The sequence below is a fragment of the Gambusia affinis genome, linkage group LG13 (genome assembly GCF_019740435.1).
Source record: "Gambusia affinis linkage group LG13, SWU_Gaff_1.0, whole genome shotgun sequence".
In the NCBI taxonomy this organism is placed as follows: domain Eukaryota; kingdom Metazoa; phylum Chordata; class Actinopteri; order Cyprinodontiformes; family Poeciliidae; genus Gambusia; species Gambusia affinis.
Window position 1 is genome coordinate 7696998 of NC_057880.1, and position 10915 is coordinate 7707912.

Consider the following 10915-nt stretch of genomic DNA (forward strand, 5'->3'; position numbering starts at 1 on the left):
GTTTAATCGGTAATTTTGAAGGTAAACAGAGGGGGGGAATTTTAATCTGTTAGCACTGAATGTTTCTTCTTACTGAGAGCTTAATATTTAATGTGAACATTTATTGTTTTTGTTTTGTTTTGTTTTGTTTTTGTTTTTTTAATTCCAAGCACCAAACTTCTTTTGTTATTATTATTTTATTTTTTTTTTATGAAAAATGATACGATTTGGTAGCTAGACATGTTTAGCAGTGTCAGAAGATCTCCAGTTTATAAGTTGATCTATTAATTCAGTGCCATTAGGCCATCAAGAGCAACAAAAAGCAGAGGAAAGCGTGTGTGTCAGCATGTGTGCGTGCGCGTGCGTGCGTGCGTGTGGTTTGGAGCAACTGTGTGGAGTGACGTGATACCGTTCGCCAGTGTTGCTGACAATAGTAGCTCTAATAAAGAGGTCCCACGGTGAGACGATAGAAATCTAGCAGCTGGTCAAGTCTTTGGCCCCGCCGTCACCAACACGCCTGAACGTCCTCCTGCGTGACACGCGTGCGTCTAAAGCCTAAAATAAGTGAGTCACGCTCTTCACAGTACAGCCTTTTCCGCTCTCTCTGATTGATCATTTATTTTTATTTTTTTCCTGCTCTCTCTAGATTCAAATTACTCGCTCTTTCATCGTTATTTATTACCATTATTATAATAGTTATTATTAATACTAGTATTTAGGAGTGGTGTAATAATAACTCTATTGGAGAAGAACTGAGATCTTACCCTGCAGTTCCTCCTGTGGTCCTCTCTGACTTCTTATAATTTCATGCCTTTCGAGCAAAGCAAATCTTCTCTCACCAGTAACTGGTGCCGGGTTTTTTTTTCTTCCTCCTCTCTTCTTTTCTCAGATTCTCCTCCTTGGCTTCCTCGGTTCTGGGTTCTGGGCTGCAGAGCGGAGCTGCTTTCTCCATCAGAACCGGCGGCTGCAACACCTCCTCTCCCTGTCTCACCTCTAATTTAAATATGCATCTTCTGTGCTGTCGTGTGCGGTCGGATTGTACAAAAAATAGCTCTGACAAGACTTTAAAAAAAGGGACAACCGCTTTATGCAAAAAAAAGGGGGGGGGGCGCTGTCTGGTTTATTTAAGAAAAAAAATCACGTTTATATTGTATTTGTTTTCTCCCCCAAATGAATCAAGTTGAAATTTACATATTAAAACGAGTTTAATGTAATCCCCCCTCTCCCTCAAAAGAAAAAGGGGAGAAAAAATACATACCACATATTTTTAAACAAGAGGCCTAAGACTAAAAACATAAAAGCTAAATCTGTAAAGGTAAACATATTCATTCAAGGGAAATATGAATATTTATTCCCGGCCCAAGCATTTATTTATTGATTTATTTTAAATGCAGCATTTCTTTTGACTTTAAACGACGGAAACTTACTTAGTGTGAGACTTTTCAACCAACTACTTCTACCAAAAATATCCATGACTGACATCCTGGAGAAAATAACAATCTTCCTACTGGATACCATTCATCTTTAGATATTCATGAAGATTTTTTTTGTTTGTTTGTTTTTGTTTTCTTTTTTGTAATGTTGTAGTTATTGTTAGACGTGTTGATTAGGGTTTTTTTTTTTTTTGGTTGTTGACATTCAACACGTGCAGAGTTTTCCCTTCAAATCAGCAAAGGAACCAACTTTATTTTTTGACCTCAGAGTGACATGTCTCTGGGTCGTTTCAGAGCGCTTCCTAGGCGCATTGAAGACGCGCCGCTCCTGCGCGGTGATCCCTGCCCCGCGCGCTCTGGCGCCATCCTCCCTCCAGCAGCGAGAACAGCGCGGCTCTCCTTCTCCCCTCCGGCCACGCGCCTCCTCACTGCTGCGCGCTCTTTGGCTGCCCCGCGTGTCCGTCAAAAAAAAAAAGAAAAAAAGAAGAAGAAGAGAAGAGTAATAAAAGCGTTTAAGAGAGGGAGTAGAGGGGTGTGTGTGTGTGGGTGGGGTGGGGGGAAGAGAAAATTTGAGCAATATTTCTATTGGGAGGGCGGGCTGGACACGCAGAGAACAATCGGCTCGACTTTGCCAAGGAGCCACCTCAAAGGGTATCGGGTTACGCTGAGTGACAGCGTAACCATGGCAAATAATTTGACTGAGGCTATTGTCTTATCCTCGCCATCCCCGGGTCAGATAACCGACCAATCAGAGTTCATATAATCGCTTGTCTTGCCAGCTTAGAATAATATTATTAAAACGAGCCAGCGAGTCTGCTCTCCGGGAGTAGTTTATGTAGGATCGGCGCAGAAAAGGTGGAGGCGGACGGAGGAAGGAGCTCCACATTTCTCTCTCTCTCTTTCTCTCTGTATTTCGCCGCAACTTTCACGAGGAACTGTCGCCCGGGGACCTGCATGGCTCAGTGGGCACTGAAGCTGGATATTTCCCCCTAACCTTTGAGTCGTATAGGTTGCTCTTCTGGGACACAGGTTGTTGTTGTTTTTTTTTTTCTTTGTTTTTTTTCTTCTCCTTCTTCTTCTTTTCCTGACACTTGTGGACTTACTGCGTGTCGCTTTAATGAGAGACTGAGACAAGAGACGTGGAAGTGAGGCACAATCTAATCTGCGCTGGGTCTGCGGCTGTCGCCATGTCCATGCTCCCGACGTTTGGTTTCACGCAGGAGCAGGTCGCATGTGTCTGCGAGGTCCTCCAGCAAGGGGGGAACATCGAGCGGCTGGGGCGCTTCCTCTGGTCCCTGCCGGCCTGCGAGCACCTCCACAAGAACGAGAGCGTCCTCAAGGCGAAAGCCGTGGTCGCCTTCCACCGGGGCAACTTCCGAGAGCTCTACAAGATCCTGGAGAGTCACCAGTTCTCGCCGCACAACCACCCGAAGCTGCAGCAGCTGTGGCTCAAGGCGCACTACATCGAGGCGGAGAAGCTGCGGGGCCGCCCGCTAGGGGCCGTGGGGAAGTACCGCGTCCGGAGAAAGTTCCCGCTGCCCCGCTCCATCTGGGACGGAGAGGAGACGAGCTACTGCTTCAAGGAGAAGAGCCGGAGCGTGCTGCGGGAGTGGTACACCCACAACCCGTACCCGTCCCCGCGGGAAAAGAGGGAGCTGGCCGAGGCCACGGGACTCACCACCACGCAGGTCAGCAACTGGTTCAAGAACCGGCGGCAGAGAGACCGGGCGGCGGAGGCGAAGGAGAGGTAGGAGCGTCTGCAGATAAAACTATGAACATGCTGGAAAGGGGGGTAAAAAAAAGAAATAATTTAAAAAAAAAAGCAGAGTCATGTTAAAACAAAATGGTGCTGAGTCACAAGCACTTTGACGGGCTGACCTACATCTGAAAATATGTCCAAAACATCCCGCCTCTTGCTGTTTATTCTGTCTCTTTTACCACATTTATTTATGTATTTATTTATTTATTTATTTATTTATTTATTTATTTATTAAATTAAATCATACTAAAACAGTCCACTCCAGCTGCAGGTGAGCTCTTCTTCTTGTTTTGGGCGTCTGTGAAAAGTGTTGGAGTTTGACTGCAAAGGTTTGGAAAAGCAGGAAATTAAAAGGTTTGCTGTTAGGCAAATTACAAGGACATATAAGCGTACACTTACCTCTGCTTTTATGCCGTGGTAATTACATTTATTATCACCCGAGGTTTTACTTTCATATCAACATCAGAAAAAATAGCTAAAACACACACACAGAGAGAGAGACGCATACACACACACACACAAATATATTTTTAACCCAAACAACCGTGGAGTGAGCAGAAGCATCTGAGAACATGTCTACATGAAGATGCTTTTTTTAAAAAGATTTTTTTTTATTTTTTACAGTCCATGCTTCCATTTAGCGTGTAGGCTACATTTGAAGGTTGTTTTTTTTTTTTGGTTTTTTTTTTGGTGGGGGGAATTACACACGCAGGCGCTGCAGAGAGGTGTGCGCCCCAGCTGGTGTCTTCTTTCAGCCTCTGGCCACTAATTCGGGCTGAAAGCTCCACGTAAATCATGTGTTCGTGCAGAGAAAAGGCTCAGCGCTCACATATATAAACTATGCCACCTGTAACCCTAAATTACCAATGTTTCGACACAGCGATTGATTTAGCTAATAAGCTCTAATGACTTTTGGAAAGGTCGGGATTTATGGCCGCCTGTCACTGTTTTTAAGCGTGTGCTGCGGCGCTGCAGCCAAACGAGAGTCTTATTATTTCACGGACTCTTTAATGATCAGGCATGCACGAATGGATTTGCTGGTGGCTGCGTTAATACATGATATCAATACATCTCTCATGTGTGTATTGAGAAATGCATACATGAGCCTTTCCACAAAAGAGCAGCTGTAAACATGCTATAAATCAATCGTCTGCACTAACAAAACAAACTGTTGTAGCAATTTTCCTTAACTTGCATGGTGCAGACTTCAAATAATATCTCTGATAATAACATATGTACAGTGTATATAAACAGGAGCAGGTAGACACATGACTTACATGCTCGTGGTTAAATTCAAGTGCCTTTTTAAAGTCAACAGATTTGCTGAAATTCTAACCACGTTATGAATTTTGTTTGTCCTTCCACGTTAAAGAGAAACGAGACACACAAACTCGCTTTTGATGAAGGCATAAAATGTTCCTAAAATTACAACAAAGTTTTTAAACCTCAGCGCTAACACACCTAGCTGTCGGCGCTTGTGCTGTCTCCGAACTAGCATAAAATGTCAATGAAATATTAGACTCTTCTAAAAATACATTCTGTTGCGGTGAAATGTTAAAACTTTTCCTCAACTACCATGGCTGAGATGTGCCGTTCATTTGGCACCGACTGACTCCTTCAGGGGAGGAACAAAAAGGGGGAATTACACACACAGGCACTGCGTCAGAGGTTTGACTTTAGCTAAAGCAGACCAAGTTCCTGAAATAATTACAGAAAGTGTAAATCTTTTCTGAAAAGGCAGCATGTGAACTATTCACTTGGTAGAAACAGCTAAGAAGTGCCTGTCATTGTCAACAACTGATTCAGGGCTAAGGTCGTCTTGCTAGCAAGCTTGACATCACTAAACTAGCTAATGCTGTTTGTTTACAAACCTAAACTCTTGCTCCTACAGAAACTTCCCCAAAGTTTCTGTTGGATAGTATGACTGTTTTTAACCTTTTCTAAGCTCATATAGTCATTATAGTTATAAAGTAAACATATACACTTTCCCATTCTATGCTCAATATTAGTTGACTTGACCATCATTCCCAGTTAAACTTTAATTTGAATGTTCACGAAGGATTTGTGACACAAATAAATTAGATAGCATTGTTAGAATGGATTTTTTTAACGTCACATTAACAACCAAATTTTCTTGACATATATTTTTTAAAAATGATTTAAATGTCTAAAATTGGAGACTTCCCAAAATCACTTTTTTGTGTACCTTTCTCTGCACAGCAATAACAATTAAAATAACATTTCAATTCAATTCTAATAAAAGTTTTCAGGTTTTATGTCAAACAATAATAAAAGAAACAATGTTTGAAGGATTTAACCATTAAATACTACATGTACTAATTGATATGCATGATTGGAAAATGTAAAAAGGGAAAAATGAAAAGTTGCTTTGACAGTGTGTGCTTTTTCTAAATGACGTCTCAGCAAATGATTTACAAAAATATGAATTGTAAATTTAGCTTTCCTTCCTTTTTTATATTTACATGTCAATGTTGTGAAATGCCTGTTGAGTTTGCACCCAATTAAAATTGAATTCCCTTTTCCTTTTAGGGAAAACAGCGAGAACTCCAACAGCAACAGTCACAACCCACTTTCTTCTTCCATGAACGGAAATAAAACTCTTTTGGGGAGCTCAGACGACGACAAAACGCCTTCGGGGACACCGGATCACACGTCACAGAGCCCGGCCCTGCTCTTGGGCTCGAACGCCGGCTTACAGTCCCTGCACGGCCTCGCGCCCCCTCCGGGACCCAGCGCGATCCCGGTGCCAGGCGGCGGAGACTCGGTGCACCATCACCACTCGGTGCACCATGACACTATATTAAACTCTATGTCTTCTAACCTCGTGGACCTCGGTTCTTAGAAAAGAAAAATAAAAAATAGGACACTGAGAGGAGACAAAAAGAAAAAAAACTTTTCCCTTTTTTTTTTTCTTTTTTTCTTTTTTTTTTCTCTGGAGAACTTACATGGTGGTCAGAGCGAAGCTTCAAGCACTTGCGGTAAGAAAGACTGGGAATCTGCGAGAACAGCCACCATAACAAACCTTTTGGTCTATACGCAAGTAAAATACATTAAAAAAAACAACAACAACAACAACAAAGACGTTTTCCCGCCACCTCCTCTTATCTCAAATTTAAACGTTTGGGAGAGTTTTCAAGAACCACAATTTTAGGCTTAAAAGCACTTAAATGACAGCAACTGATCAAGCAGACGTCAGGTTCTCACACCACTTTGGTTTCGCTGCGCTCGAGGAGAGAACTGATAGATTTAGGGAGAAAAGGGGAAGAAGAAAAAAGGAAAGAGAGACGTATTTCTGAATGTAATTACATATTATCTTATATTGTTGAAAACAATAAGAATAAAACGTGTCTTAATTCCTGTACCGTTGTTATTGTAGGAGACTCGGTTTCCCCCTGCCTGTATTGTTTACATTGGGGTTTTCCAAGAGAGCCATATGCAGTCTTTCTGTTCTGTTTGTTTTTGCTTTTCTTTCTTAATTCGGTTTCTTTGTTTTGAAGGAGGTTGGACTGATATGTTCATAAGAGCCGCGACGACGTGAAGTATCTTAACCTCCTGACAATATTATATGATGATGATGATGATGATGATGACGATGATGATAACGATGATGATGATGAGTACATTTTTATTTGGAAAGAGACTGCATGTAAGCTCTGCGCTTAACGGAGGAATAATGAAGCGACTCATATAGTTTCATATAAACTTTCCAATAAAAGAAAAACAACATCCACGGACTAAAATCGATTTATTCCTGTGATTCTGAATCATTATTTATACAGTCCCCCCCTCCTCCGGCCCCTAATATGTAGTAAACCTTTATATAACTTTTATATATTTTATTGCTTTATAACCAAAGGTGCAACCATGAAAATAAATCTGATTAATTTTTTGTAATTATATATAGATATAATTTTTTATATTTATTTCTCTTGTTTGCAGTTTTTGCTTTAAAACAAGACTGATGCGTTTTCAGACATGGATATTATCTCTCCAGGAATGTCGATTCGAAAATGCAAGAAAATGAGTTGGAGGAGGTGTGGGCGGGGGGGCGGGGGGGGGGGGCGAGAAACAAATATTGTGCTTTATTATAGCGTTGAAATGAAAAACAATAAACAATTTAGTATTTTTGTCAAAATAGCAACAACAACAACAACAACAAAAAAATCCAACAAGATCCAAGTGAAGGTTCATCCCAGAAATGATGTTGACGCGACAAAACGAATAATAGGGGGAAAAGAGACACTCAATCGAGCACTTAGTAAAAGCAACACAGGTCAAGAGGCCGGAACATGTGGTGGCATCTGACCTTTAAAGAATCCAGACGTGCACTTCCAAACAGGGGAGATCTTCATCTTCATGTCGGAGTGATGACACCTTATCTTTCCTCGCTCGCGCTGTTGAGGGGAACAAAAGTGCCGTGGTGGATCTTTTTTTTTTTTTTTTTTTTTTTTTTGCTTTTTTTTTTCTCTTGTCGATGGAAAGAAAGAAAGAAAAAAGAAACAGAACTGGAAACTAGCGTTGAAAGAAGACACTTTGTTTGAACAGCCTCGACTGTGAAACACCTTCAGCTCCCGCTCCATCAGTCAGTCTGCAGCCCGAGATGTTTCGCGGAGAGCAAAGCAAAAGTGTCCTGTCGTGTGTAAAAAAAAAAAAGTTAGTTTCTTTTTTTTTTTTTATTTTTGCAGATTCTCGTAGATTCGTATATTGGGAGCTTTTGGCGTTCGCAGTTCAAACTCTCGATTTCTGTCGCGGAGGGACGGACTGGAGATGTAGGTTGAAAATAGTCATTTTTAAGCCAAATACATCGAGCTCAAATACGGCTTATATACAATATTAGACTAAAGTTGGTGGCCCGTTGGGGCTACCCACAACCTAAAAAAAACCAACTTGTTGTTGTGTGAGTCTTTTTCCTCGTTTCAACATATTTAGACACTTGCATACGATTTAACGGAAATATTTTTCACTTTTCAGCCATATTTAGTCACCGATAGATTTTTTGTTGTTGTTGTCCATCTTTTTTTATACCTCTCCCTTAGACGTCAGTATTATTTTATGGAGATCTTCTGAGTTTCCAGTTTTTATGCCTTTTGACACCAACGGTCGTCATTGTTCACGTCTTTTCGCTTTTTGCATGTGGGTGTGTTTGCTTCACTCTCAGTAAGTCTTTTTATTTATTTTTTTATTTTTATTATTTTGGAAACACCTCGTATTTTCGACCACATTTTAGACAGCTGTCTCCGTAGACGTCGTTTCACCTTTCGCCTGCACGAAGACAGCAGAATGCATCTATTTTTTTATTTTTTTTTATTTTTGTCTCTGTCTTTGTAAACGTCTTTCTAAGCCGCCACTCCATTTACACATTAGCGTGCATCTGTGGAAGTTATTGTATTTTATTTACTTATTTTTTCCGCTTTTCAAACGAGTCGTCTCTAACGTCTTTTCTGTTTTGAGTCTCTGGAGGTCTTTAATTTCAAGCCACATTTAGACACCAATAAACGTCTTTCTCGAGACATATGTTCCTTTTAAAGTTTTCACCCCAATTGAAACACCTTTTATTTTATTTTATTTATTTATTTATTACAAATACGCACAATCAATATTTATCATCCACTTCTTAATCGTCTGCCGACATATTTGTGCACGCGGGCAGATATAGTCGTCTTTATAGGCGAGACAACAGCAAACATCCTTTCCCTTATTAATTTCTCCCGAAGGCCCGACGAGAATATGAAAAGTGTTTACACAAAGAGTGTGCTCAGAGGTTTCACTGTCTCCTTCCTGTCTGTTAATGTGACTGATCGTTCACACCGCGTTCTGCCCGCACGAAGGTCAATTACCCACGCAGCTCAAAGCGTCTCCAATTAACAAGGATTTCTACTGAAAACAAGACCGTAAAAGAGGCTCGCGAGGAGACGTGCCTAATCCTTACAGGATATTTGGCCTCTCACCAAACCAGCCACAAATATAGCTGCGATTTTCGTCTCCACTTCACGCTCACTCCTTCGTTTTGTTCCCATTAGTTTGAAATGGGAACTGGCACCGAGGAAAGGCAAGGCTGTTAAATGTTGTTTTGGCTGGAATACTTTAGAGGGGGGGAAAAAAAGAAAGAGAGAAAGAAACCCACCAGTGGTGAAGAAAAGGGGCCCAACAAACGCAGATCTAACGCTGGAAAGCTGCTTTTATGGGAATAACGAGCTCTCGAAAAAGCGGCAAAAACAATCAGCGGACAGGTGGAAACTAGTCCTCGATTTCTACTGGCGCTTTAATCGCCCGTCAATAAAAACCGCGGTGGGAGGATGTTGCGGTTCGGTGAGCTTGGTCACAAAGTCATGATGTTGATGGGACTTCTGTATTGCTGTATTACTGTAACAAAAAAATACCTCAGATAGTTTAAAGGAAAACCCACAAAATGCCTAAAAATGGGAACAGCCTTCATAGGACAATCTGGGGTCAGTTTTAGTCTTTTGTTTTGAACTGAACATAACAGAGAAATTCAAATCTTATTTAGTTTGAAAACGTCTTAATAAACATCCACCGTGTGAGAACGTTTATTATTATCATTATTATCTCGTTGTCGTTTTTATGAACTGTATGCTTTAAAATAATGTTTTGTGTAAGTTGTCACAAAGCCACTGTCAGGAAGCATACGCGGCCAGGTGGACAGTCCCCGTTTAATGACTCGGTTCGTCTTCAAGGCCGCATATTTTCAATAAAATATATGTATTTAAAAATCCTATTGCTGCTAGTGAAAAAAAATATATGCTAAAACTCGTTTTCAAGCTAAACAACAACGTCATATAAAATAAATAAGTAAATAAATAAAAATTATTTTGCAGCTGTTGTAATAATAATAATAATAATAATAATAATAATAATAATAATAATAATAATAATAATAATAATAATAATAATAATAGCAATCACATGATCACACTTAGCTTTTTTATGAATACACGATTAAATAAATTAGAATTCATTTTCCGACATTAAGGAAATGACTATAAAATTAATTACTAGTTTTGGAATGTTAGTGCTATCATCATTTTGCCAAAATTAATTTGACACGTGATTAATAAATAAAATAAAATAAATACAAACCAAGCTGTAAGTGGTTTGACAGCTGTTTTAAAATGACTGAAGCGTGTCACGTGTTCCGAGCAGAGCAGGTCTGACGCAGCGCTTTTACGCACGCGCTTAACCCACATTTTTATCCAGCGATGTTAACACTCTTTAGGTACAGTGATGCTCGCTTGTGCCTGGACACATTAATGGCCCCAGTGGAGAAATTCTCCTTTCACTTAACCCGCTCCCTCCACGCCCCTTCACTCTCCTTTTTTCTGTTTCAGAGAGGTCAGAGGTCAAACCTTTATAGCAGCAGACTCAGAGCTGGAAAAAGGATTCCCTCCAGCTGAGGCTTAAATATGAGCCTGCCCCCCCTCACCACCCTCAAACCAACGCTCTCATTTAAAGGCTGAGCCCACTGGTCTGAGGAAAGCTTGCAGAACCTTGCAGACAAAACGTAGAACAAGTGACTACATGAGTTCCAGTTACACTGTATTGTGTAAATACACATTGGCATAGGTCTGGAATGATGGCACAGAGGATGACACATATTTCTGAGGAACATGAGGTCATAGGTGTGAACCGTGAAACATTTCCTAACACTGCTTTTTCTTTTTCTTTTTTTTTCTTTTTCAGAGAGGAATATTGCTTCAGGCATACA

At 40.5% G+C, this 10915-nt stretch overlaps 1 protein-coding gene across 1 annotated transcript; it reads left to right on the forward strand.

Annotated features, from left to right (window-relative positions):
- Positions 1-1963: 1963 nt before the first annotated feature.
- Positions 1964-6931, forward strand: six2a (SIX homeobox 2a). The gene is made up of 2 exons (XM_044135574.1): positions 1964-3159; positions 5722-6931. Exons 1-2 carry the CDS (start codon positions 2600-2602, stop codon positions 6032-6034), a joined length of 873 nt encoding a protein of 290 aa, XP_043991509.1. The 5' UTR covers positions 1964-2599; the 3' UTR covers positions 6035-6931.
- The last annotated feature ends 3984 nt before the right edge of the window (positions 6932-10915 follow it).